Source organism: Lineus longissimus, chromosome 7, assembly GCF_910592395.1.
Source record: "Lineus longissimus chromosome 7, tnLinLong1.2, whole genome shotgun sequence".
Lineage (NCBI taxonomy): Eukaryota > Metazoa > Nemertea > Pilidiophora > Heteronemertea > Lineidae > Lineus > Lineus longissimus.
Window position 1 is genome coordinate 7,983,277 of NC_088314.1, and position 26,976 is coordinate 8,010,252.

At 39.0% G+C, this 26,976-nt stretch overlaps 2 protein-coding genes across 5 annotated transcripts; one reads left to right on the forward strand and one right to left on the reverse strand.

Annotated features, from left to right (window-relative positions):
* Window positions 1-7,489: 7,489 nt before the first annotated feature.
* On the reverse strand, window positions 7,490-11,269 carry LOC135491124 (26S proteasome non-ATPase regulatory subunit 6-like). Its single transcript, XM_064776790.1, has 8 exons — window positions 11,118-11,269; window positions 10,205-10,410; window positions 9,643-9,788; window positions 9,299-9,518; window positions 9,054-9,162; window positions 8,662-8,830; window positions 8,273-8,378; window positions 7,490-7,982 (listed from the first exon to the last, which is right to left on the reverse strand). The coding sequence occupies exons 1-8, from the start codon at window positions 11,260-11,262 to the stop codon at window positions 7,914-7,916; spliced, it is 1,170 nt and encodes a 389-aa protein (XP_064632860.1). The 5' UTR covers window positions 11,263-11,269; the 3' UTR covers window positions 7,490-7,913.
* Window positions 11,270-11,475: 206 nt separating this feature from the next.
* LOC135490711 (DCC-interacting protein 13-alpha-like) lies at window positions 11,476-26,452 on the forward strand. 4 transcript variants are annotated; one of them, XM_064776098.1, is made up of 21 exons: window positions 11,476-11,637; window positions 12,424-12,522; window positions 13,364-13,423; window positions 13,601-13,672; window positions 13,830-13,917; window positions 14,058-14,099; window positions 14,356-14,468; window positions 14,667-14,845; window positions 15,258-15,422; window positions 15,604-15,685; window positions 16,082-16,191; window positions 16,510-16,552; window positions 16,797-16,930; window positions 17,260-17,412; window positions 17,817-17,944; window positions 18,322-18,517; window positions 18,813-18,909; window positions 19,210-19,260; window positions 19,720-19,743; window positions 22,353-22,391; window positions 22,575-26,452. In XM_064776098.1, exons 1-21 carry the CDS (start codon window positions 11,584-11,586, stop codon window positions 22,782-22,784), a joined length of 2,139 nt encoding a protein of 712 aa, XP_064632168.1. In that variant the 5' UTR covers window positions 11,476-11,583; the 3' UTR covers window positions 22,785-26,452. The 4 variants fall into 4 exon arrangements, with proteins under 4 accessions (XP_064632168.1, XP_064632170.1, XP_064632172.1 ...); XM_064776100.1 differs by having other exon boundaries at window positions 17,820-17,944; XM_064776102.1 differs by lacking the exon at window positions 19,720-19,743 and adding an exon at window positions 20,586-20,619 and having other exon boundaries at window positions 22,575-22,711.
* Window positions 26,453-26,976: the final 524 nt, after the last annotated feature.

The following is a 26,976-nucleotide window of genomic DNA, read 5'->3' on the forward strand; positions in this document are numbered from 1 at the left end:
CATCTTCACGTCAATTTTCGACTTTTTACAAACGGGCAACTGGCAGCTCAAGGGGCACTCTTCCATCTACTCGTTCTTCATCTACGGGAGCTGCACGTTTTTCGTCGAATATCTCTTCGTTCAGATGTATTACCGACTAAATTTCAAACTGCCACTACGCCTTGTCGTCTACGTCTTATGCATTTATTTCTGGGAGCTCACAAGCGGGTTGATTTTACAACGATTCAGCGCGTGCCCGTGGGACTATAGTCACTACCGTTTCAACTTTATGGGCCTAATTACGCTAGAGTACGCACCTTTTTGGACATTCCTGAGCATTTATCAAGACGTGATTTACAAATATCTGCTGACGCTGCATATAAACACGGAGCACCTCCGGATCAAAGACCACGCCATAATGTTCAAAACGATGTGATGACAATCAAAACTAGGGACAATTTGTACAAACTGTTAGTAGGATTGATAACGATAGGGTATGTTACATGTTTGATTGATGAGAAATGTCCTATTCAGGCCTTTCAGATTGCCCAGTGGGTTCACCATTTTAGATGCTACATTTACAAACTCTAGTTCAATTTTCAAATTTTTGAATGAAGTACATGTATAATTTAATCAATTCATTGTAGTAAGCCCAAATTTGAGACAGGTGAGTGTGTCACAGATTAAGGAATTGAAAGCCGTGCTATTGATGTGTTCTGTTATGGATGTTATTCTCTTGTTGGTGTTAGATTTTGGAGTTGGGCCCAAAACTAGTGTTTTATGCGATATGTGGAGAGGTAAAATACCAGTGCAGAGTTTTGGAGTGTCCTTGGCACTGTGTAAAGTTTTGGGGTGTTTTCAGGTGGTAAATGTCTGAGCAGAAGGTCATTGAAAACTGAACGTCTTGGGAAGCTATCACAACATTTTAGCCTGTATCATATTTTAGGAATTAAAATAGCACTGGCAGGTCTCTATACCAAAATCAAGACCAGGAGGGGAAGCTAAAATGTTGGCTCAAACCCAAGGTGTCTTGGCAGAAGGTTTGGGATGGAACTTGATCGATCTCCAACCGACTAGCCATTTCGCTGTGATGGGTCACATATGTGATCAACATCTCTCTAGTGCTTTAGTCCTAATTAATGCCATCTTGGCACAATAAGTGCGTCCATTGGGAGAGTTAATACTTGTGTCATCTGACATGATCCGATCTGTTCTGTGATGTAGTTGCTTTCTCCTGCTTATAATTTTAACTCTGAACATTTTCCGTAGCATTTTTGATTCAAGAAGAATTCTTTGCTAAAATTCCAACCAAGTACATGTACTTTAAAAGCATTTCATTGTACAGGACTGTTTCACAATTCGTCATTTATTGTCTTAGTTGTAACGAGCTGGCCTAGGAGCTAGTGAAAATTTTCAGAGGCGTTTTATGTGCTCACAGCTGAATTTTTTGTCTCTTAGTCTTGATTTAGTAAAACTGGTTAAATCAGGAAGTGGCTTTTGTATCAATTTTAGATTAGATTCTCAAATCTATATTTGGTACATGTACATTAGAGTGGTAAATATAGACAAAATGGAAAAGTTGAAGTCATCATGTACTTCATTTGACAAAAACGAATTTAGAATTCAAACAATTGAAGATGGGTTAAACATCGAAATGTCAGAGTTATAACTTGTGTTGGTGAAAGCGCAACATTATCAGATGACTGTAATATTTATGCAATATTTTCTCTCAATTAGCGAAAATGTAGCTAAGCGTGCTATGTTACCCAGCACATAGCATCGAATCGAGCATGCTTTTGTGTACATGGTATAGTTTTAACTACAATTGATTTTTTGGTATTTGTGTTAAAGCAGCTTCATCGTGATCAATTATGACTGATGTAAATACCATTTACTTGCTTTACCTCCAGTGAAGGATATTGATTTCAGTTAAAGCCTGTCAGGACGTTATTTAACAGTGTTGCCTCGAAAGCGTGTCTAATGTGATGGTTTTGTTATGAAACGAATTGAGCTCCTTTCTATGGTCAATAAGTCTGGCTTTTCTGGGCTACTTCGGAAGGTGCTGAAACATTGCCAAGGTGACTGACAGATGACTACAAGATATGATGTTTGTTAGGCTTATAAGCGGATAATTGGAAAGTAAATCGAAGTTGACATCATTTTGTATTATCAGTGATTGCTCAATACTAGGCAAGGTGGCTTAGCACCCAAGTTAGTGTGATGGGTCACAGATTATCATCTTGTGATGCATTTCCAGTGCCCAACATTTTAAGAAGCTTTGACCTGGCCGATACCTGGTTCAGAGGTCACTAGGATATCGCCCAGTCTCTGTCCTTTGTTTGGCTCTTAAATGGTTCTACTGACACCTTACCAGATTCACCTCGTTCCCAGGGTAAAATAAGTGCATAAGTGAGGTAATCTATGTACGTTATAGAGGGTCTAACTGGGGACAAGATTAATGGACATGGTCCTCTGAGCCCGAACAATTTGAACTGGAGTACACTGACTCCAGGTCTTAGAGGCACACCAGTTTGTAGGATGGTTCGAAGATTGCATCAAAATTTGAAGATGCCTACTCTAAGTCATTATCTCGCTTCCCATCCAATAGTGAGTGTCACAAAAAACTAATGTAAATAAAATAAATAAATAAATAACGTTTCAATACTCCCTGAGGTATGTGCACCAGATGAGAATGATGTGTTGATCATCTGTCACATTCATTTCTCATGGGTGTGGTTAAATTTATAATGGCACCTGTAGCAATGGCCGAGCTGTGTCTGAGCGCAGCTGAGGTCGTTGCAGTTTGATTTATTTTGCACATGAGGCACTGAATTTTGCCATTAATTTTACGTTAACAGTTTGAGGCTTTGAGGGGCTGCTGCAAACATATTGGAAGAAGAAATTTATCTTTGCCCATAAGGCACAGATTTTGACCGTCATCAATCGACTTATAGGATTAATGCCTCGAACCATAACCTGCTGCCATATTTCAAACCAGAAGTGCACTTTACTCTTCGAGTTCCTCGATAGAAAATTATTTTGAATTCATTTCATTTTCATGCTACAAAATCTACTAAGATCGTGACATAGCTGGGTACTCACTCACATTCATGAATCATTGCATTAATACCAGCACTGCTAAGAAACACCTATTCTCCATCGACGTGTGCCTTGTTTCCATAGCTTCATCATAAAAATATCACAACCGAGTTCATATGCCGTTGTTGGATTTGCAGTAGTTTAATTTTTTTCCAACTGTTCAATAATTAAAAAAGCAATCGCATTAGTTTGATTGCGATGCTGTCAATATAAGCTGTATGGCTATGCGTGCATTGACCATACAAGTACAGGAACAGTAGAACCTCTCTATAATGGACACTGTCGGAACTGACAAGGCAAAGTGCTGTCCTGATTAGGGTGGTGTCCTGATTAGGGAGGTTAAATTGAATGGAAACAACCAATTTGGGACGAAAACCAGTGTCCTTAACAGAGAGGTTGTCCTTAATAGAGAGGTGTCTGCTAAGGGAGGTTCCACTGTATATCCAGGACTGGCATGTTGTTGTATATTGTGAGTGAACATGTTCATCAACTTTGTACCTTTCTTGATGTGCGGTGTTGAATTTCGTCCATTATTTCTTGAGTGGTCTCGAGTACCGTATTGCTCAATCTACTTTTTGTATAGCTTACCAAAAACATATTTGAATCATGAGACCTATCCAAGATTTTCGGAGGGGGGGGGGGGTACTTTTCAAATATAGAATGCTTTCTCATAGTCTGTTTTCAAGAAAAGACCTGTCGGGACTGCACACAGTGTTTGGAATACTGGAGGAACAGGGGCCATTGTCCTTGTCGGAGCCATTGCTCTCCTGATGTTAAAACAAGAACAAGTATTTATTAAGATACTTCTAGAAATTTAGTGAAGTACCCACAAGTGGTGGTGATACCATATATTGTGTTCGTTCCTTTTGATCTCATATTATTTTTTCTGTGATTTAAAAGGGTGTCCAATGAAAATGTCCTCATGTCGAACTGTCCCGGTAGCTGGAGTCAAATTTAAGGATAAGATTAGTGGTTGTTCCCCTTGCATATTGCCTTCGCTTGCCCTTTGTAACTTAGCAGGCTTTTACTAGCTATCTTATCTTCTTCATCTTCAGCATTCAGATCATAGGGCCGTTTAGACGACGCGAAAAAATCCGGATGCGTCCCGAATCCGGATTAATTTTTCGTCGTGTAAACGCAAAAAGATCCGGATCAATGTGGTTGCATCCGGACTAAAAAGGTACCATCGCCTTGGGTGGTTTTAATCCGGATTCATCCAGATTCGATCCGAATGCGGTCTTTTCGCCTGTCGTCTAAACGGCCCTCATGTAACCATCATATCCTCGTTGAAATAGATCAAAGGTGGCGAAAAATGAAATTATTCTTATTGTAGACTGTAGTTTGGAGCCTAAATGTAGAAATGTGGTCATTTTGACTCTCATAACAACGGGACGTTTGCATTAGGATGTTTTGACTGGTAACCTTTAAAAAAGTGATTGAGGGGGTTGCAATCATTGCCCAATGTATGTACATGTACCATATGACTAGTCTAATTATAGTCTTTATTCGTTTTTGGTAATTCCTGTATGGTTCGACTTGTGCATTTTACTTCACATGTACTTTCCTGTTTTAAGTTTATTAAACTTTTTACTTCTAATCCATTCCAAACTTTGAACCAAAAATAAAATTACATAATTAGTAATATCATCATCAAGCCTTGGCAATATATGCTGTGTTTTGAAAATTTTCTCTTTACGAATGTAGTTACTTTTTGTTATGAATTGACCAGATCCTCTTGATGCTTGAAGGGCCTGACACAATCATTTAGCCTAAGTTTGTGCCCACTCTCAATACCAATGTCTCAGCATTGGGCACCGATATGAATATGAGACCATTCTTTCTAGTCTTGTGACAGAGCCAAGAAACTGCACTTATAATTTGACGTGTGGATTAAAATTGTTGATATTGGCATTAGAGCATGTTGCGTAGTTTAATTCTCAAATGTACATTTTTGCTTGGTGCTCCTAGATGCTCAATTGGTGTTGTTCAGTTTCTGACGTTGTGCAGTTCTCCCCTAAATAAGCATGGCGACGTCGCGGTACTCTCAAACAGAAGGTCCTGGGCTTGAACCCTGGTCAGGTCCAATCTTTGTCCTTCACAGGTCGAGCTCAGGTGGGTGCTGCAATGACGTCTGCCACTTGATACCCCAGAGTGCCTCTGTGGAAACGTATGTGACAGTTGTTGTAAAGTGCTTTGGTGCCTCGGTCATAGGAAAGCACTTTATAATAACCGTCAATATCATTTACTGCCTTATATCTTCACTGGGTAAAAGAATATTTAGAAGCAGATGAAAAAAACCCAACTTGATAAGACCTTGGAGTAATTATCTTGATAATTATCAAGATAATTACTCCAAGATAAGACATATTGGATGTACATGTATATCTTTTGTCAAGTTTTCATCATTTTCTGCTCTGTTAAAAGTGTAGGCAACTGGTATTGTAGCTTTTTAAGCTGTTATTGATACACAAGGCTTTAAAAGAGAAGCTTATCGATGCTTTGAGCTATCTTGTTAAATCAATAATTGTTTACGCTTCGGGTTAGTTTGAGTGCTTCCATTGGATTTAAACTCGTGGTATTGGATTTTAAAACTTGCGTTGGCTGTGTTGCCTAATTTTCAAAATTTGTAGTCCTTGTGTCTGAAAATAAATTGAATGTTGTATTTTCTCCATTGAAAATGTAAGCTTGCTTCACAGTGTTCTTTAAATATGATAGACTTATATCATGTGGTACGATACGACAATTTGCTTTACGATAAATTAGGGAGAAAAAAGTGCCAAAATTGTTTCAGTGAGGGACTTCATTGCCAAACGGTGGCAGCATAAGTTACCGTTCCAATTCAATATCAATATAGAACCTTATGTGGATGAAATTGACATGGAGTGGAAATCTAGTGTGTATTAATGGTTTACTGCTGTCGAGAAAAGAAACAATCTCTGGTGAAATTTTTTTGCTGTTGAATCTCACGCTGTTTGCCATATTTAGTTTTAGAATTCGTGCATTTTAAATTACGAGTTCTTGTCTAGGAGTTTTTATGTGCTTTTCGTTGCTTACATCAAAGATGTACTTATTGTTGGCATTTTTTGCGATTGTTTTAAAATAAAGTGTTCGATGTTGAAATATGTAGTCAAATGTATTTGAAAAAACTGTATATATAAGACGCCAAAATGATACAGCATATGTTTTAACATTGATGAGAGTTTATTCTTCTCATGGTCCTGAGCTAGAGAGGATAATTCACGTTTAAAAGTTTGTTAACTGAACAAAATATGAATGATTTGGAAGGGGGTTTGTTAGCTCTACCTATTAGATGCAGACTGATGGTGATTACAGGTGCCAGGATCGAGGAAAGAGCGGTGATGTCACTGGTCACACTCCTGGACCAATCCAATAAGGTCCAAAGGGTGTCTGCTGAACTAGCTGCGGAGGGAATTTTAGATAAAAAGTCTAGCTCTGAAAGAGTTAATCTGATGTACAGTGGAACCTCTCTCAGGTTCTACTGTATTTTGCCTCAACTCACAATTTTAAAAAACTCTCATCGATGTTGTCTTCTAAAATCCATATCATATTACATATATTATTAGTTCTTTTTTCCCTTTTAAAACAATTTGATGTGCATTTTCACTTTTGTTAAGTGTAAGTCTGTGATTAATGTCTTGCCAGTGCAATAAACATTATATGCATTCAGAATATAATCAAAACGAAAAAAAATGTTCTTGTTTTCTTCTGTTGTAATTGTATTCTTGACTGACAGTACTTTCATGGTCCAGCTGGTTTTAGTCCGTCCATCATGTGCTGGTCTCTTATGGAAAAATAGTGTCTGACAGAGACCCTGATTGTGTATGGATGGAAGTTGTGATCCAAGCATCATGGGTTCGACATAGCCCACATAAATGTATCAAACTTGATCTTGGGCAAGTCACTTGCTTCACAGTGTCCTGCAAGTTAGGCAGAACCAAGATTCCTTTCACTTGATGCCTGTGTTGTGACAATGCAATAACCCCATTCTACCAGGGAAACATTGACTGATCCTCCCTGGGGAGGACTGGGGCCCAGTTAGATATGTTAGCTGGTAACATCAGGTTGTTACTTTGCATTGATGTATGTAAAGTGAGATGCCAACATCGTGTGACCATGTGGCCAGTGCTTAAGTGTCCCAGAGTGGGCAGTTCTTGACCATGTGGCCAGTGCTTAAGTGTCCCAGAGTGGGCAGTTCTTGACCATGTGGCCAGTGCAAGTGTCCCAGAGTGGGCAGTTCTTGACCATGTGGCCAGTGCAAGTGTCCCAGAGTGGGCAGTTCTGAAGCGCCTGGTCTGGTGTCAGATCAGTGGGTTGCATTACTGTTTGGACTCAACATTATGATGGAATAAGTTACATCCAGGGGAATAACAGAAGTAAACTTATTTTTACAACAAGAAGACTTTATTTACAAAAAATCTGTACCAAGCCAAATAGACAGCTTTAGATGAAATCATACATGTACAATTGACAAGTAGAACCTAAGGTTTTCCCATTTCATAATGTGATGAAGGCTGTTTATACTCTCCAAATAACAACAGATTCAAAATTTCAGTGCTCGGTCATTCTGTGGTCAGGATTGCTACTCCGTCAGGAGGAGGCTGGCTGCTGAGATGTTGGCAGCATTTTTCTGAGGCTATTTCCCCCCAAAAGGCAGCAAAGGAAGGTCTGGAGCAGACAAATCTGCATAATGAACAAAATTTCTTGCACAGTTCCATTTTATGAAGATGAAAGAGTCTTTTTGACTGAGTGTCAAAGTTTTGTACCGAGTGTCCACTGGATGAGCACATGATTTCCATTTCGATGATGTAGCAATTTCAGATGTTGATGACACGGCTCAACTTCTGGATCCGATTCAAAAGTAAATCTCCCTGTTTGATCGTGGTCTGAAATAGAAACCAGACATTTAGGGAATAAGTTTCAATTGAAGTGCATGCAATAAGCCTACGCAAAAAGGCAAACCAATGCAATGACAAGATTGGACTACAGGGCTTGAAGTGTAACCATATATCAAGTGCTGCCATCTACAGGACACTCACACCAGTTGATGCCTTTTGGAATGGCAGGCCTGGACAAGTATGTTTTCACTGAATCTAGCTCGAAGTTAGATCACTGATAATATATTTGACTGTGAGATCCAATGAACTTGTATGTTGCAGAGTCTGTTTTTACTTACCTGGTATTGGTGATTCTTGCTATCTGGCCTGTTTGTCTCAACAATTCCTCCAACTTTGTCTATTTTCGCATGAAGGCGCCCAGCAGCGATAAACCTGGATAATTCCCTGAAAATGAAATCAGACTTAATATCATTCCCATTGTTATGATGTCTTCACAGGTTTTGAAAAGGTACATGCCTCACTGCGCCATCTACAGGAACTAATCTAATGTCCGCTAGCCCATTTAAACATCTATACTGCGGCACCTATGACTGCACAATATAAGTGCTTTTATGTCATCAGCAAGAGGGCCATAAAATTACTTATATTCTATCATACTGAATTCGAAAAGTAAGAATGTGGTAATGAAGTTATTCTCAGAAGAAATAGATCAACAACTTCTACGTACTGGTCAATTAAGTCCACGCTAACACCAAATGCCTTCGCCATATAGTCAAGTGTCAAACTGCGGTAGGACTCCAGAAGTTGTGAATACGCAAGGATGCGCATCTCTCTGACGTAGTATCGGTAATGTGGTGCCAACAAGCGGTCATGCTTCAGGAACTCTTCAATATTTGCTGGAAAAGTGGAAAATAAAGTCAAGAACCAACACTAGGGGGGCTGTTAGCTGCAGGTCTTCAGCAGTGATGCTGCTTCCGGCCAAATGACCTGTTTCTGTTCATCAAAACCGAGTCCTGCAGAATATACTTAGACATAGATCCTATAGTCCATATTCTCAAGCAGCAGTTATATGGAGCCCTAGTCTTTTCCAAATTTCCAAATGTACCAAAATCAACTTACCCAAAGACTTGAAGAAATCGCCATACTGGCAGTTGTAGAGAGAGAAGAGGAACTGTCTGATTTCTGGCAGGCTGTGTAACACTTCTAATATTTCAGATCCCTTCACGGCCTGTAATCAAAATCAGAACACAAATTCAAAACTGCACAACAAAAATCAAAATTTGCAAGTTTGCATTTCTCTCCTTGACACTCTAATGGAATTTCAAGACAAACACCTTTTTTGTCAATAACAGCACAACACATACCTTTTCTCTGAGTTTGGGTCTTTCCAAAGCAATCATGCTGCATAGGACTGTGTAGGTCACAAACGATGTGTACTCCATGAGTTCATAAGACGTGAATGTCGCCACAGTATCTAGGAAGAGATTTGCTGCGGTTTTGAAGTCACGGATGGCCATACAGTACGTCCCTCGGTAAACTTTCAAACGGTTCCGTCTGTCCCAGTCTCCTCCCTCGTCTATCAAACTAAAATGGAAAATAACCGAAAGTTTTCATGGCAAGGTCACCTTTACTTATCAACAAAGGTTATAACAAATTTGATATGATAAGAACTTTTCTTATAAAAGCCTATAAAACTTCTCATTCTTACCTCTGTGCCTTTTCCAAGTTCCTGGTAACAAGATCATGATCCATGTAGAAGAGACCGAGTCTGATTAAATGGAAGACCGAGTCAAGACGATAACCCAGAGTGGTTGTTTTCTCACCAGTTTTTCTGAACTGAGTCAGTGCTGCTTCCTGAAAGAGATTTCAAACAAGGCGTTCAGTAAAAGTTTAGCATTCAGTTTATAGACCAACAATCACTGTCAGGTTACTGCACCAGCCAGATCCTGAGCAAAAGCCAGATCTTTGATGGGTTTCTAGATTCTAGAATATTTTCGGCTCTTCTCAAAAGTCATGAAATTAGACATGTTAAAGTTGCTGTCCTTTATTGAATATGGTCAACCAAAAAGGTGCGTTGACACGAAGATTTAGCTCAAATACAATGGGCTCTGTGTTGTTTCTGCCACAATTAGGTTTACATGTGGCTGAAAATGCAGAATAACAAACTGAACATTTTGAAGTTAGAGGAAACTTCTCTCTATTTTAATCTTGTACGATTACTAATTAATATTACATTATCATTCCCTATAAGAACCGAAATTGATCCAAACCTTGTCACCAATTTTGGACAGATATTCTGCTTTTCTCATCATTGAATCTCTGACATCCGTTTCACCCAAGTTTTTCTCTGCGTCGGCAATAGCTTCATCTAATTTCTTCAATTCATCCTCGTTGGACTTCTGCATTTTACTCAAGAGGGTTACATCCACTTTCCATTTCAGCTCTTTGCAAATTTCTTCATAAAGAGGGGCCATATCTGAAACAAAACAATGATAGTAAATTCTTAGTGGCCTATGGAGTATTCAGAGCTGACATAAACATGTCAGGGGCCTATCCATTTCAAGTATCCCACCCAATTGTCTTCAGTTGTTGTCATAGTCAACTTTGTACTAGTCCGTTGGACAACTCGGGAGGGGGTTGAGACACAATAAACATAAATTGGTAAGCGACCATAGAGTTATTTGTTTGGAACTTGTTTGTTATGGCTTTCACTCAGCTCTATGATTATGACTGCAGCAGAGTAGCAAATCTGCACAGCAGAGTGAGTTCAAGTAACGTTACGCGATATTGTATCACCACTTCTGCGTTACATTACCATTTACGTCATGACATTATTTCCCATTAAATGGTGGTGATATATCGGACAATTTTTTCACAACGTGGCGATACAATATCATGCAACGTTAGCAGTACGGTAACGGGTAAGTGCAACTTGAAAAGAAATATTTTTGCAATCAAAGGATTTTTTCTTCAGGAATCAGAAGATTAAAGCATGAGGTCCTTGAGTTACATCCTACAGAACTATAAGAAGGCGATAGGCACCTGCAACAGAGACTTGGACAAAAGGTCTGTCCGAAAATGTGATTCATCCGAAATTCGGTAAATAGTGTATTCTCCATGATGAATCAACATTTTTGACAAAGCCGGCACACAAGTTATTGAATTTCAGGACGATTTACGTACTATCTGCCTTAAGGGCTTCCAACAAATCATGCTTAGCCTTTTTGTTGTTGATATTCTTTTCTGTCCCAAGAAGAAATCGCCATTGGGCCAGCTGTAAATTAGGGTTTTTATCGAGTCCCTCTTCTTCTAAATTTTCGACCGGCATTTTGGTTTCTGACGTCACGGTATTTGCGGAACTGTGAATTTAATTCAATTATTGTTTCAATAAAAATATAAAATTTGTTGAATTTGGAGAGATAACTATAAATCATTGACAGAAGATTTTGAAATAGAATTATATCTAATTTATTAAAGAAATCTGGGTGCTTTTTTTCAACGAATCACAGCGTCCCTAAATTATCTCACGGTCAATCGAAAAATGGCTGTACCAAAACATTGACAAGTCGATTTGCATTCAGAAAATCGCTGATAAAATACAAATTTAGTAGCCGATTATCATTTTGAGTCGAAGAACATAAGCATCAATATGCCTGGAATAGAAAAACTACACCTGGAGGATGCATTAGCAGACAGTCCGCAGGTATAACGATGATGTTGTGCCCCACCCCCTTCCATCCTCCTCAGTCCTCTTTCTCAGTTTCTGGCTCTGCCTCTGGCCTGCTCTCTTGGCATAATTTTTGACATTTTTGTGTTCATCCCTGACTGTAACGGTCTCCGTGACGTTCCCATAACAAATAACCAAAACTTCATGTACCGTGAACGCCCTTAATAAACTGCTGTTTGAATACGTAAACTGAAGTATATAGAATTGCACAACCACAAAACATTACAATCACGACCGTCAGGTAGGTAGTGCCACCTGACATTACAAAAAAATCTGAACTAAAATATGCCAAGTGTCTTTACATTGTCACAACCAGAGACAAACTTAGCATGGTCACATCTCTGATACAAAGACATATTTATACATTAAGTTTTTAATGAACAAGCACTGCACTAGCTCACCCTGAACTGTGAAAGAGAGGGGCCTGGGTTCACTGCTTGTGGTGGTGAGTATACATCTGGATTGAATTAGAAGGTAAATTTAGTGTGCTGGATATACATGCAGATTAGGTCCACGAACACTTAAATGTAGACTTAGGGTCCGTAGACTGTGATAACAAAATTCAGTATGCCATGATTGAATTGCTGTCAATTCCCAAAGGCCTGAGTTGGCACCAATTGGAACCCAACAATAGGTCAGACAACATCTGTTGTTGTGTTGTTGTTGCATCAATAGCAGATGTCACAGGTATTTTCTTTGTGCCCATGATTGATATTGATATAAAAACCCAATAGACACCGGACACACTCTTGTTTTTTACAGACGAGGAACTTGCTTGGCGTGTTTGAGAAGGATGCTTGGATGCTGAAGGGCTTCGCTCAGCACTACCATCGTTGTTGTGACAGAGTTCACAGGGCCCAGGTAATCAAATTAAAAAATTCATGTTTCAATCTTTTGCCACATGTATTGGCTGAAAACGAGAATGAGAATGGGAATTTATTGAGATTTGATTACAGTAGTGTTCAGGAGACTACTTTATTGTTCTATTTATAAACTGAATTGGACTGATCTGATTATGACCTAAGCAGGGCAAGTAATTCAACAGATAGTATCAGTACTAACAATAGACAGTGTTAATATATCCGTCAATGGTGAATGGATGCATCATAAACACCTTGACAACCAACATGTAGATGTAGTCGTCTCTCGAACAACACTGTGTAATATGGATATGCCATTCCAATGCATATCACATACATGACATAACCAGACTCTACTTACTTAACAATGCACATCTGAGACTGGTATATTGATTTCTCTACGGGGCGTAATTGATTTTCTTATTGATCCAGTCGTATGGCGCTAAGCTAGTTTCGCTCTCAGATATTTTGATTTGGTTATGTACTCCCTTTCTCTCAAGCAGAGAGTGTTTTCATTGATCTTGGGAACTATAAATAAGTGAGAGACCATCCCTCTGGCAAGGTGGCCACTTTGTAAGAACTAAGAGTTCTTGCCCTGTCCATGTACAGTGGAGCCTCTCTGAGCAAACAGGTCCCTATCAAGGACACCCTCTCTATTAAGGACACTAGTTTTGTTCCCAAATTGATTGTTTCCAATCAATTTGACCTCTCAGTAATCAGGATACCTCCCTTTAAGGACAGTACAAGTCAGACCGGAGGGTGTCCTTATCAGAGAGGTTGTACTGGTATTTAATGTCAAGTTGCAGATCTTACCAAACAAGTTTCAATTGTTTTATTTTCAGTGCGAGTTAAGTGCTGCTACTGCCTCCTTGTCCCACCTACTAAAGACTTATGACATCCAGGTATGCATCATCAACATTTGTCTGTGGAGGGATGAAAGCTTTTACCTGCCAGAAAGAATAAATTTTTGTGCACTAAATAATGAAGACATCACAACCATAATAATGACAGTCCTTTATTATCATAAGATACTCTTATCTCACTCTCAGAAAGTTGACATTGATTCACATTTGTTTCAGAAATTCCCTCTCGACAATGATGATACCATACTCAAAGAGACAATTAAGCAGTTCACTGGTTACCTGGATGAGGTATGTACTTTTCTCTCCACCATGTTTCCGATGATCAAAAGTGGTGCTGTAGCAATATCAGACCTTGTCCTCTTCATAGCTAATATAGAATGCATTGCACTGCAATACGTTTCATTGATGCAAATCAATACGATAAATTGCCAACATTCCTTTACAGATCAGTTCTATGCAGCAGATTTTGGCAACACAACTTGGAGATAGCATGATGTACCCCATCAATAGGTTCTTACAGGCAGACTTAGAAGGTATGTGTTCTCACACATTTTACTAGAAAGTAGGCCTATGTGCATTTACATATTATTTACCAGTAAGGACTTTACCAGTTAGCATCGATATAAAACGTGTTTGTTGCTTTGAATTATGAATTCTTGTTCTTTCTCTTCAGAAATTTCAACCATGTTCGAGATGTTTCAAATCTCAAGCTCTGGTAAGTATAAGATGATGTACCAACTCAAGTGTTATAAATGTCTCGTTTCCGGTCATCCGACAGACTCTGCCATGACCCTACCCCCATTTTCTTTTGTAAAATGACCCCTTGATTCGATTTTTCCACCTCAAAAAGCATATTATGACTTTAGATACAAAAGAAATTTATTTCGAGGAGGCAGGAATCCCCATTATGAACCGGCCCCACACCAACGTTCAGAATACTCCTGTCATCTTGTGTATGTTTTTTTCTTCAGAACATGAAAATGCCATGAATAAATATATGAAGATATCAAAGAAGTCGAGAAACGAAAAAGAGAGAATTGATTCAAATGAAGAACTGTATGTTATGAGGAAGAAGTTTCACCAGGTAAGACAGCTTAATTGTGATATCACCAAAATACACCTCCTCAAGGTTCTTCACCATGCTTTTTGTCCAGGTGCAGCACCTGGAGCACATGGACAAAACAGTTATCACCCGGAAAGATTCATGGCATTGATAATGATTTTACTGTTACTTTTAGATCCTGTCATTGAGTGTTAAACATTTCTTTATCTATCCTTTCAGACCAACCTTCATTACTACTCGTCACTGAATGCACTCCAATACAAGAGGAAGTATGCATTCTTGGAGCCGATGCTAGGTTATATGCACGCACATCGATCGTTCTTTGCCATGTGTCAGGAGGTCATTGTCAAACCTGAGGTGGAGGAATTCTTGGGCAATACAAGTGCTAGTTGTCAAGGGTAGGTGTGACTTCATCGGGTGAATTAACCTAATCAAGATCAGTGTCATTGTGGTCCAGCTGTGTCATAGGGTCATAACATATAATTACATACAGATTAATAGGGGGCGCCTTTTCACCATGTAAACGTGTTCAAAGCGCCAACCCTTCAAAATGTCTCCCACACAGCCATATCTTTAGTGACTGCTTATATGAAATGGTACTTTCTGCCATCCTGATATGGGCCGGCAGCTGGTTCCAAAGAAATGGACTTCTTGTCGAAAAAGCGTCTATCTCCAGATTCGGGTGATGCTACTTGGCCAGTTGAAGATGACCATACAGCAAAAAAGAATCAAAAAATATATTTCATGCATCGGAAAAAATTAAGACGCACGAAAATTTACAAGTTTATTACCGGGTTCTTTTATTGGCAGTGTGCACCAAGAGATGAACCATGAAACGCAAAAGACGGTCGACTTTATTGACGCCCTGGAACAGCAGAGTCATCACCTATACTATGCAGAACCTGTGGGCGATATGCCGTTTATCCCTCCCAATACCACTCTAACTCAGAAAGCGGGATATCTTTTCATACGGAAGTAAGTACGATTACCACTGCTGACATTTAAAGTGCTTCTTTAGAATGTAGACTGTTAGATTAGAACTTGATTGTTGATTAGCTAAGACCTGTGCATTGTTCTACCACTTTGACCAGTAGTGATGCATTCAAAACCAAAGGTGTCTTCTGCCTGTTCGTATAAAGTATATCTATTTTTTCAGGAAGGAGATTCTGAGCCATAAGTGGGAACGGTGCTATTTCTTTATCCAGGGAGGAAACTTAATGATTCAGAACAAAGATGAGGTATGTAGACATTGTGTACGGGTATTAGTTCACATATGATGCAGATCTGTTTTATGACCAAAAGATCTTTTGTGGGGTGGTGTTTCATCAACAAAAAAAGGGGGTTTAGGATTCTGTAGATCACATTCAGAATCTTTTGAAATACAGTTTGCCTTTGAGACACCATCAAGATAAATCACATCTCGACAAATGTTCGTGCCGGAAATAATGCCTTAAGAATGAAATGCATTGGGAAATGAAATGGGTCATTCAAGCGGCAAATGAGGCCAGGTGCTCCAACAGAAAAACTATCACTGACTCCTGACTGAGTGCCGACTTATGTACAGGCGTTAGAATGAAAAAAGTGAGTTTGGCGTGTTTGGAAGACAGCTGATATGTTCCTTCTCTCCCCTCCAGGTGGCAGGCTGTCTGGTGTTGGACCTGAACGAGGAAGGAACTCGAGCTGTACCATGCGAAGCAGACGATCGGAGATTTGTTTTCCAAGTCGTTTCACCTTCAAGCAAAAAGTGAGTTGCCGATGATTTCGATTTCGGAATGCTGCAGTGATTATAATTGTATTATTAAATAGATATATAAGAATAATATTTAGTCCTAATGAACAAATAAAGAAGCAATAAGGACAGCTGTAGAATTACCTTGTGGGTCTGATCATTGGCCTTGAGAACAGACTATCACGTCTTTTCACTTTTACAAACGTTATGTATGCGTTCAATTACTGGCATCTCAGTCTGGGAAGCTTGGATCTCGCGCCTTGAAGTGCCTGCCCACTGCAGCCATTTAATTCCATTCAATTCCTTTTGTTATTTCTTTCACTTCCATTCTAGATCTGTGATACTCCAAGCTGAGAATGATAGAGACAAAGAAGAGGTAAGATTTTCCTTAACTGGCATCGGTTGCGTTGCCAGTTACTCCTGTAATAAAGTCAGCCTGCTGGTGGAGGCTATTGGTTACGTCACACCAGTGTTTCAAATGGGTCATTTCCATTCAACTTGATCTTTGTAATCAGGACACCACTCAATTGAAGACAGCATTACCAGTCCTGAGGGTGTCCTTAATAGAGTGGTCTACTGTACTTTGTACCATAACATAACAAGTTATTTTCATGTTCCAGTGGACATGTACTATAAACAATGTGGTCAAAGAAGGAGGCTATGTCAAGGACAAGACGCCAACTCGCAAGAAGAATAAGCAGAGGCCTACGTCAGTATCGGAAGGTTCCCCACAAATAAAGGGATCCGCTTCAGGGTAGGTTTGGAGATAGTACCCCAAAAACTTTTTTGATGCCAGAAGAAGTGCCCAGTAAATGTGCCAATAAATGATCAGTCATTATCCATTCTAAACAAACTTTGTTGGTCATATAGGATTACAGCTGTTTTAAATTGTAATGCCAGTGGTCCTTGTTGTAAACTACATGAATACCTTGAATAACATTGGGCCACTGCTTAACACAGCTTTTTCTGCGACACCCCAAAAGATACCTACCAGAAGAATGATAATGATAATCTCAGTTAACTTGTATGAAACCTGACCCAGAGATAAGTGCTATGGATTGATCTGATTATCGTTGATTGCAGGGATTCAGCATCGGGTTCATCCAAATCTGGGCCGCCCTCACCACCGACGACTCCAGGTGACGCATTCCTCTCTGACACACCGATACAGTTTGACATGATCTCCCCAAGTGATGAGGGAAAAACCTTCCAACCACCGAAAGATGGACCCCAGAGGTAAGGCGGCGGAATGTTAAAACTGCTTTCAATTCAGCGAATGACCGGCCATATCGTTTTGAAATGAAGTGCAGATCTTGAATACATGTATGTAACTATCTCGCCAACGTGTTGATATTGTATGTGTCTGCATTGTTGACCCTTCAGGGTAAGAGGATTGCATTTTCAATTAAGGTGGTTGGCCAAACGAATGTAGGCAGTTATGGGCCCTCGTGCAAAAAGTTGGTCAAGTCAAGTTTTAAGAAGAATTTGAGGAGTATTTGGGAACTTACTGGAAGATACTTGATAGATTGAGATTTCAATATGAAGAGGTTTTTGCTGGCCTTTGTGGCTCTCTTTCCTTGAAGGGTTAATGATAACGGCTCCTCGTTCATGACACAGCTTACACGATGTTATTGTTTCAGAAGAATCAACCCATTTGATCAAACCACCGATGACATTGTCAATGCGGACAGTTCAACAGAGAATTCAGCCTATTGCCAGACATTTGTTGTCAGGTTCCTTGGTTCTATGGAAGTGAAACTTGACAGAGGTTAGTAGATCCAATCATTTGTTGTCAGGTTCCTTGGTTCTATGGAAGTGAAACTTGACAGAGGTTAGTAGATCCAATCATTTGTTGTCAGGTTTCTTGGTTCTATGGAAGTGAAACTTGACAGAGGTTAGTGGCTCCAATCATTTGTTGTCAGGTTCCTTTGTTCTATGGAAGTGAAACTTGACAGTGGTAAGTGGATCCAAACTTTTGTTGTCGGGTTCCTTGGCTATGTGAAAGTGAAACTTGACAAAAGTTAATGCCTTCATTCAGTCTAACGCCCACCAATTTTAAGTTGAAAATGTTCCCAGAGCTGCCGATGATGAAATCGTGTTCGATTGTCAAAACGAAATTTGATTGAAATATCGTGCTTTTTTCAGGTGAGCAACTTGTCCATGAGACAATCCGACAGATCATGGCAGCGAGAGCAATACATAACATATTCCGCATGACAGAATCTCACCTCATGATCACGAGCGAAAACATGCGACTACTCGACCCAACCAATAAGAGCGTGCGCACAGAATTTGCACTCGAAGATATTTCATTTTGGTCGGCGCATAAGGAGAACAAGAGGTACGAGTCACCAGTTGTATTTTACAAGCTGGTCATGCATCCAATTCAGACTTGATGACCAGGTTGCTCTAACTTCCAGCTCTTTGGCCAACGCACCTCCACTGGGCCATGAAGGAAATCCTCCATGGCCGGCAGGTAAAGTCCTGCCATATAGCTTGGGGAACAGTACAACAAAGGCCTTCAAGAATAATCAGTCAATGATAACTCGGGTTATAGAGTAGTCTGAGTTGAGATTTAGAACGGGGTGATGTAGAGACCGTCTGACAACCTTTAACAAACCAACTTTCTGTTTCAGGTTATTTGCATTCATCACTAGGAATAAGGAAGGGAGTGCCGACGGCCATCCGTCATTTGCGTGTCACGTCTTTGAATGCAACACATCGGGAGAGGAGGTCAGTGAAATACAGTAGAACCTTTCTGTTAAGGACACCCTCGGGACTGACAAGTGCTGTCCTTAAGACAGTGTTTCTAGTGCAATACCATGTAGACCCATCGACTCTGACTGAAGTTTAGGATTCGAAAATCGAAGAAAAGAACAGACAGCTCTAAAATTCTTTACAAATGTTGCAGTGGCTTTCCGCAGCTGGGTACCATGGTGGCCGTATGACCTAAGGTCATGGCTGGGAAAGGAGAGAAAAACGCTGTGAACAGATAGCTGAAATCATTTCTTAATCGTCTTGTCTTCTTTTCAGATATGCCAGGCAATCAGTGCAGCGACCAGGTTGGCTTTCCAGTCACTTATGGTATGTTTTCATCTCCCTCATAACACGTTATCTTTCATTTTATAAATCACATCATTACCATCCATGGCATTCAAAATGGTTTGAAATCGGGGCATAGCGTTTTAAATGTGACCCCGGTACATATCTGAAATCAAGTTGGTTACCCTATGATGTTGTACTGGAGCCCACCAAATCTTAAATCGAATCACATTTTTCTTGAAGTTGTAGGCATCAAACTCAAACAATTCAAATTGATTTGTGTGCCTGTAACGTTGCGCGATATTGTATCGCCACTCCTGCGTTATATCGCCATTTACCTCATGACGATAATTCCCTTCAAAAAGTGGCGATTTTGCGCACACTCCTCTCGCGACGCGGCGATACAATGTGTGCAACGTTAACATATTTGTGACGTGACACCCTTTCTCGTTTCGTTCCATCATTTTCTCTTCTGACCATTTCATTTCCTCTTATTGACAGGACCCGGCATGTGATGAAATAATGGTAGTTAAAACTAAAAATTATCATTTTGTACATATTATGTATTCACAAACGTGTCTTCACAGCTTGTCTTCATTCTATTAAAAGCATGGTGCAGAAAAATGTAAATAAATGTATTTGTTGGCATTGTGTGTCCTATCCGATGTGATTGGAAAATAGAATATGTCATACTAACCAATCTTAGAGACACCAATGCTGATCTGCCTCCAAGTGATTTAGACAAAAGACAGCAGCCATTCTTTAATCGTAATGACTGGCAGCAGTTGATGTTGTTTGATTTTCACCTGTCCCATCACTCACCAAGTGTTTCTGTTGGAAGTAGATAGAGGTAACACATCAGTACAATTTGAAACAAGGCGTGATTTGTACTGGGAACCAGGTCGAGAAAATACGTTTATGATTACTCACTTACCTTCAATCATGACGAATTCGAAGTGCCGGTCAATGATAGTCATAACTTGCTTCCAAGTGAAAAATATTACACTAGCATGAACTGAGTCTACCAGAAATTACTTTTTAAATTTGACAATATATTGAGCTATTGAAACTTACAACAAACATTTCGTTATGGTTTTTGGTTCAATTACATGCACGGCTAGGTAAAATTCTAGGATCAAGATGACATTGATGATGATGATGTTGATGAAAATGTGAACTAAAGTTGATGCCTGCCTGGCAGACCACCGGTGTCCCTGTGTGCTTTCAGAAAGTGTTGTTATCCAGTAGTATATCATAAAGCTCAATTCCTTTCTTGGAAATAAGACTTACTCATGTTGCCGCCACATTTAACTTAAGATTTTTTCCAAACCTTACAAATTCATACCATGCATATTTTTTCTTTGAAGGAGAAAAAGGCAGCGGCAATGGCCATAAGTCAAGGTATTTTATCCGCTCTGAATGTAAATATAGTGGGTATTGGACGCATCAGTGTAGTGGAGCTGGTGTTTTAACTGTAACTCTGTATTAATCGGAAGCAGTGTTTCACTTTCTGTCTCACACTGCCATAGACAGTGGTGCCTTTTCTGTTTTGAGGAAACTGGGTTTTTTTCCTTGGATTTTTTGGGAGAGCATTTTTATACCTACCATACCTTTCCATTGCGTAAATTTGGTCACAGATTCCATTTTTTTCTCACTAATATGGGCACTCTTACTTTGGCTAAGTTAGGTGCATTGTCTGTGTTGTCATTCACGTCAGAAAACTGCCCCTTCACAGTTATTTTTGTTAATTTTCGTGACTTTTAATGGTATTTTATGGCGTTTGAGAGCATTTCTGAGGATTTTTAGCTGCAAAAAACACTTCAGAGCTACTGTGATTTTGATCATGGCTAACGTGACATCAATAAGCTGACCCCATAAGATGGACATTTTTTCTCCCCACTAGTCACTACGGAGCTCCACCAATAGGGTCATTGATCTGGAGAGAGGCAGTTCTTTGCCTGCTGGAGCAACTTTTGCATGACTGTTACCCATCTAGAAAGTTTTTGCGATGTTAGTTAAATTTTAAGTACCTTTTATGAAATATTGTGGCTTTTTGTCCCTTTATATTATCATGGTATATTTATGTCTCAGCTATACAAACCTGTAGTTGTTCTTGTATTGCGCTCATACCCAGCCTCCTCTTACTCGATCATTATCAAATGTCATCTCTATTGAATCATATAATGAATATAATTATGGACTTTCTTTTCATTATGGGTATCATCATAACATGCATGGAGACTAACTCTTTCTAACACTACCAAGTCTAATTGGTGCACAAATCAAATGTCATCTCTATTGAATCGTATAATGAATATAATTATGGATTTTCTTTTCATTATTGTTATCATTATAACATGCATGGAGTCTAACTCTTTATAACACTACCACGTCAAATTGGTGCACACACAGGTTTAAAAATACCACACCAAACATCACCCAAGCGGTGTTTGGGGAAAAAAACAATACTGACATTGAGGTATTGATATTTAAAACAAAAAGTGATCAAGTTTCACTCCACCTTCATGAAAACCCAGCTGACTTAAAAATGTTTAACTTTTTCTCGACATTTGAATGCATGCACCTGAAAAGGTATCCTTCTGTTGCTTACATACATGTATATCCTCTCCCTGTCTTACAATAATGACTTAAGCTAAGTGTGGTCCTGGTCATATCCTGGCTGAAATCATAATCAAGGTTTCAGCAGGATCCTGGCGGAGAAGTCACTACAAGCCCTGATACAAGTGTTATGTCCCTCTGTTTGAGCCTTGTTTTGTGTGTAATAGATTATTTAGACTTTAAAAAGGTTTGGCAGGATCCCTCAGAAGAGAAGCAGCTAAAAGGCCTGATACTAGTGACATATCAGTCATTTGAGGCTTGGTTTGTGTGTAATAGATTATTTAGACTTGAGAACATTGGAAAAAAGGAGGGATGAATACCTTGTTCGTCTCATAATAGTTGTAGGTTGGGGGTCAAGCTGCTGTCATTTTTTTGCTGTTCATGTTGCACACAATTCAGTTTGTTTTTCCAGTAGATTAGCTCACTTAAATGATGGTACTCGCTATTGTCAGCCCTAAGCGACTGTACCACTTCATAAGTCAATCCTTAAATTTAAAGTTTGCTTATTTTTTTAGGAGAAGAAGGCCCAGAGACAACATAGGAAATCAGAGCAGGTATGTTCTTAGTTTTAAAGTTATTTTATCTCTTCTTATGAAAATTTCTAACCTGCGGCACTGACTGGATACCTCCTCTAGAATGTATCCCCATTATGAGCCATTATAAGAACCAGTTCAAATCTACACTTCTTTAGAAAAAGCTACTGAAAATGCATGACTGATACCTGTTTCGTGTTTCAGGAACTCTTGATGTCGAATATAGCAGTTCTCGACGATGAAGACAGCGACACCAGACAGCTTGCCGAGGAACCAACACCTGCGTTAAGTCCCGACGGAAAGTTTCTAATCCTCAGAGACGTGCCTCAAGATTCAGCGGCGCCGCCTAGCAGAAGTGTCGCTGGTGGCGATGAGCGGACGACTGAGGGTGCGGGATGCGAATCAGAGGCTTGAAATAAGTGGATTCCTCTTTCCGTTGGCTCTAAATTTTCCACTGTGAAATTTGTGGCTTTTTTTCTCTGCACGAAAATGCAAGTTTAGTTTTTCTGCGCAGGAAATTTTCCCGTAGGACGTTTCATGTGAGTTCATAAAAGATACATGACTCTCTGCGCCTCCTAGCAAATTAGATTGGCCAATACGCCAATTACTAATTACAGAAATCTGTCTCAAAATTTGTAATGTTTTGCAGAATGTTAAACTTGCCTTTTCTTGCAGTGATTTTACGAATAGGAAAATAACAGCATTGTTGGGTGTTGATCGCCTGGTAATTTATCATGTTTATGCAGGAATATAACTACTTTGTTTAAATGCGGCAGGATATGAAATGAATAAGGAGTTTTGGATGCAGTTGCATCAAGCAATAATGAAAAAATGCGTGTGATTATGGTTTTTGGGATGGGTTTTCAATTTGCTGAATCCTTGGGGAAAATCAAAATATTCAAGTTATGGTCCTTCATTTGTGTTGTTATATACATATTGGTCAGTCATGTCGGTTGAAATATAGTCCAATTTTAATCGGGACTATCAAAAGTGTAAGCTTTGAGCTTGAGCTATGAAGTGTTGGTGGGGGTGCTGCCACCTATTTTGTAAGCAGTGGTCCCTGCACTGTTAACAGTCATAACCGATAGTTTTACTGTTTCCCTTAAGAGGTGTCTATTGCCTTGTTAGATGATGGTGTTGTGTGTCTACTAGATTCTGTGCTATTTGTGTATCATTTGCGTAATTTATGTAATATTCTAATGAATAGACCCAAACATGCAAATATACTGTTTGTTTATACTGTATGACGTTTACTGAACTTCAGATGCAATTATTAAAGATATAGAAAAGTCCATATTTGTACCTGTATGCAGAAAGCCGAATAGAAAGAAGGATGAGAATACCTTGTAATACCTTGTATATAAATATTGTATTATCAAAACCGTGAAAGGTTGTCGTGTCTATGTCATGTATGTCCGTATCAGTTATAAGGATGTAAAGCGCCATGCTTTCTCAGGCCGTGCGTCAGTTCACGTGAGATCGTCTGAAAAGGTTTGACGGAATGTCATAGTTGAATGAATAATAGGCAGGGACTAAAATTCAGGCTGATAAAATTTGCTTGAAATATATTACAGCCGTTGTACGACAATTCAATATTGGTAATTGATTCGTCTGTTTGTGACCAAGTAATGTTGACCGTACTTACTGTACCAGTGTTTCCTTGTTCTTATTAATCATGTTAAAAAAAACGTTGTGTTTCATCTGGTTTGTCCGTTTAGCATGTTGAAAGGTACTATCAGTCTGTACATATGCATGATTGGACAGAAAACCGTATACACTAATCGTTGTACTGCTGATTTCTTTCACGTTTTACTGCTAGGAAACCCCTAACTTATAGCAACACCTTAGCCATAGAATGAGCTAGATTAGGTTCAGTAGTTTGCTGGATAACCTCACAGAGCTAGCCTTGCCTTTTTGATCATTTCTTGTATTACACTCGACATAACTGGAACGCAAGAATTATAAAAGCTTGCACAATACAATAAGATTTTGGGGTGAAGGTTTTAGCAGATGAGGATTATGCCATGCTCGGGACTTAGATTGGTAGCTATTGAGCTGTAAAGTGTAAATAGATGTACATTGTTGCCTTTGTAAAAATGATGAAAATTGGCCAGGAAGACGGCCCTGGCGATGATATGTTGTGATGGTAAGGAGTGGGTAGATAAGGTAAGGTAGTACAATAAAGCCCTAGTCCCAGTTAACACATTTTGTCACTAACCCTGGCATTATAGTTGTACCACTTTTCCCTACAATTTAGATTTGTGATCCGTTTTCGTACAGTCCTGGTCTTGCAAACACTATTGTGTCTGAAGTATGTTTTAGAAGCCATTGGGCTCACAGACAGTAGTCAGTCATTGGCTGTCAATTGATTGGGAGGTTTTGCCTTCCGTAAGCATAGGGATAATGTAGCTCTCATGCAATAAATCCAAGTTTGTAAAATGTCGTGTTGTGCACACTTTGGAGGTATGACCACCATGCTGTAGATGTGTCCATCGCAATCAGCCCTTGCTCTCAGACACAACTCAAAATAATGCATTGGGTGTTGTTTCTTGTGAAGTTATTTGAATAGTCTTATTGATCAAAGTGATTGATTAAAGACGTAATAAAATAATTTCTCATAAACGCCATTTTCTAAAGATGGTGGTTCCTCAGCAGATATTCTTTATTCCAACCACGTTTTTTTCTTTCTCGAACTGACATTTCATGGAAGATGGGATCTTGTTTCCAAAGCTAGGGAAATGCCGTATTACATATCTGACATCCTTTTGAATATCCTTTTTGAATATTTTGAGGTAGCGTACTTTACTAAATAATCTGATTAAAAACTAATAAGAAAAATCTTGCCATTTTTATACCACACATACTTTGAAAAGGTTTATAGATAGGAATATTAAGATGCCCTATCTCTCGTTTACTGTTTCATGTCAATGTCCCTTGTACTATCAAACTTTTTCTATTTTCCTATATGTGTGAACTATTATAATCAGCTGTGCTTATCTTAAAAGACTCCCTGCAAGCTGCAGAGGCAGTGGTTAAAAGATGCAACGACTCTTCAACGAGTGGCCACTTGAACAAGATAATGACATAACACAGCGGGGAGTATCGATAATTAGTTGCTAAAGGGTTAAAAGAGGAATCATTTCTGAAGTCATTGTGTCACCTACTGTCTACATGGATTGGTTCCTTTGTGAAATGCACTTGCAGGCAGTCTTAGTTAACTGAGGTTGAAATTGACAACATAAAATACTTGTACAACTGTGTCAAATTAGGTTTACAATTTCTTTCACCCCAGTCTTCTTATTCTATGAAAGGACCTTGTATCTAACAGGGTGTTTCAAAAAAGTCTGTTTATATCCAGTGGCCACATATTTGTCTTCTCTTATACAAACATGGCCATCCATCAGTTACAAAGACGTGGATTTTCAAAAATCCACAAAAAATTAGGAAAATTCAGTAGCCACACATTTTAGTGGTGAATGCAGCACCTATAGCTACACAATATTCGGACACAACTGCGAGCAAATCTTCCTTGGTCATGAAAGTCATTGTTTGCCAGTGTGTCCATACCATATAGCTTTATGTGGGTGCTGTTTTAGTGTTGATCCATTCTGTGAAGGGCACAGGCATCTAGATGGCCAAACCTTGAAATAGTAACAGGACATTTTCTGAAACACCCTGTAAACTGTTGACTCTTTAGTATTGTTGAATAGATGTTGTTGTATAATTGTTATATTTTACCTTGTAAAGGTGTGCTATTCTCAAGAAGAATACTTACAATGCTTGTGCTGACTTCTACAATATTATTTCTTCTAAATTGAAACTGTTTGAAATTACGTATAGACTCAAATTTATCGTTATTTCAAGATGCCGATTCAGAATTTAGGCAAATTGAAGGCATCATAAAACTGACAGTGTGACGTAACTGATGTTGCACCAATGGCCGTCAAATATTGTATTGCATCTTGTTTTTTATTTTTTGTTTTTGCTTAAGATAGCTTTACCTTTCTTATTCTGTATTTATTTATTTCATGTTGCTCTATCAAATACTTTTTGCTATTTTCTTACTTAGAAACTAAAACTTACTAAGAAAAGGGATTTCATTAGTCACAATTTGATGGATCCTGACAAGGGGAAAAAAATCTTTCCATAATTTTCTTTTGATTTTTGAAGGTTTTGTTACCTGCTAAACTGTTCAGAATATTATACCATGAAATTCCATAAACTTTCACAGAATTGTCAAAAATCTGCTTGTCCTTGTTTCCTCAATCCTTGTGTTCGTCCCATCATTTAAACTTGTATTTTTAGTATTCACCAAAAATGGGTTGAAGTTAAACATCCTTAACATAAGAGTTTCGAAACTTGAGCAAGCACAATCCGTTCTGTTATTTCACGGATCAAACCAACCAATGTTTACTTTATGTACTGGTGGTGTTTGTAAAAATAATATCCATGCCAGTTTAATGCCTGGCCCCATACAGTTTATGTTAGCCTCAGGAAAATTTGTTGACTGGCGTAAACATTTGCCTAGTCTGGTCAATGTTAACCCCTTCTAAACTTAAGGTTGCCGGACTCAGGAAAATACTAACTTGTTTAACCTTTGCGGTAT

Bases quoted from the DNA above. Each gene is read 5' to 3' on its own strand.
- LOC135491124 (XM_064776790.1), bottom strand. From the start codon at position 11,262: ATGCCGGTCGAAAATTTAGAAGAAGAGGGACTCGATAAAAACCCTAAT. The intron at 9,789-10,204 runs GTTTGGATCAAT...AATCTCTTTCAG, and splicing joins TGTCCAAAATTGGTGACAAG to GAAGCAGCACTGACTCAGTT. The intron at 7,983-8,272 runs GTAAGTAAAAAC...TTTCTATTTCAG, and splicing joins GCAAGAATCACCAATACCAG to ACCACGATCAAACAGGGAGA.
- LOC135490711 (XM_064776098.1), top strand. From the start codon at position 11,584: ATGCCTGGAATAGAAAAACTACACCTGGAGGATGCATTAGCAGACAGT. The intron at 17,945-18,321 runs GTTAGTAGATCC...TGCTTTTTTCAG, and splicing joins GGAAGTGAAACTTGACAGAG to GTGAGCAACTTGTCCATGAG. The intron at 19,261-19,719 runs GTATGTTTTCAT...TCTTATTGACAG, and splicing joins TGGCTTTCCAGTCACTTATG to GACCCGGCATGTGATGAAAT.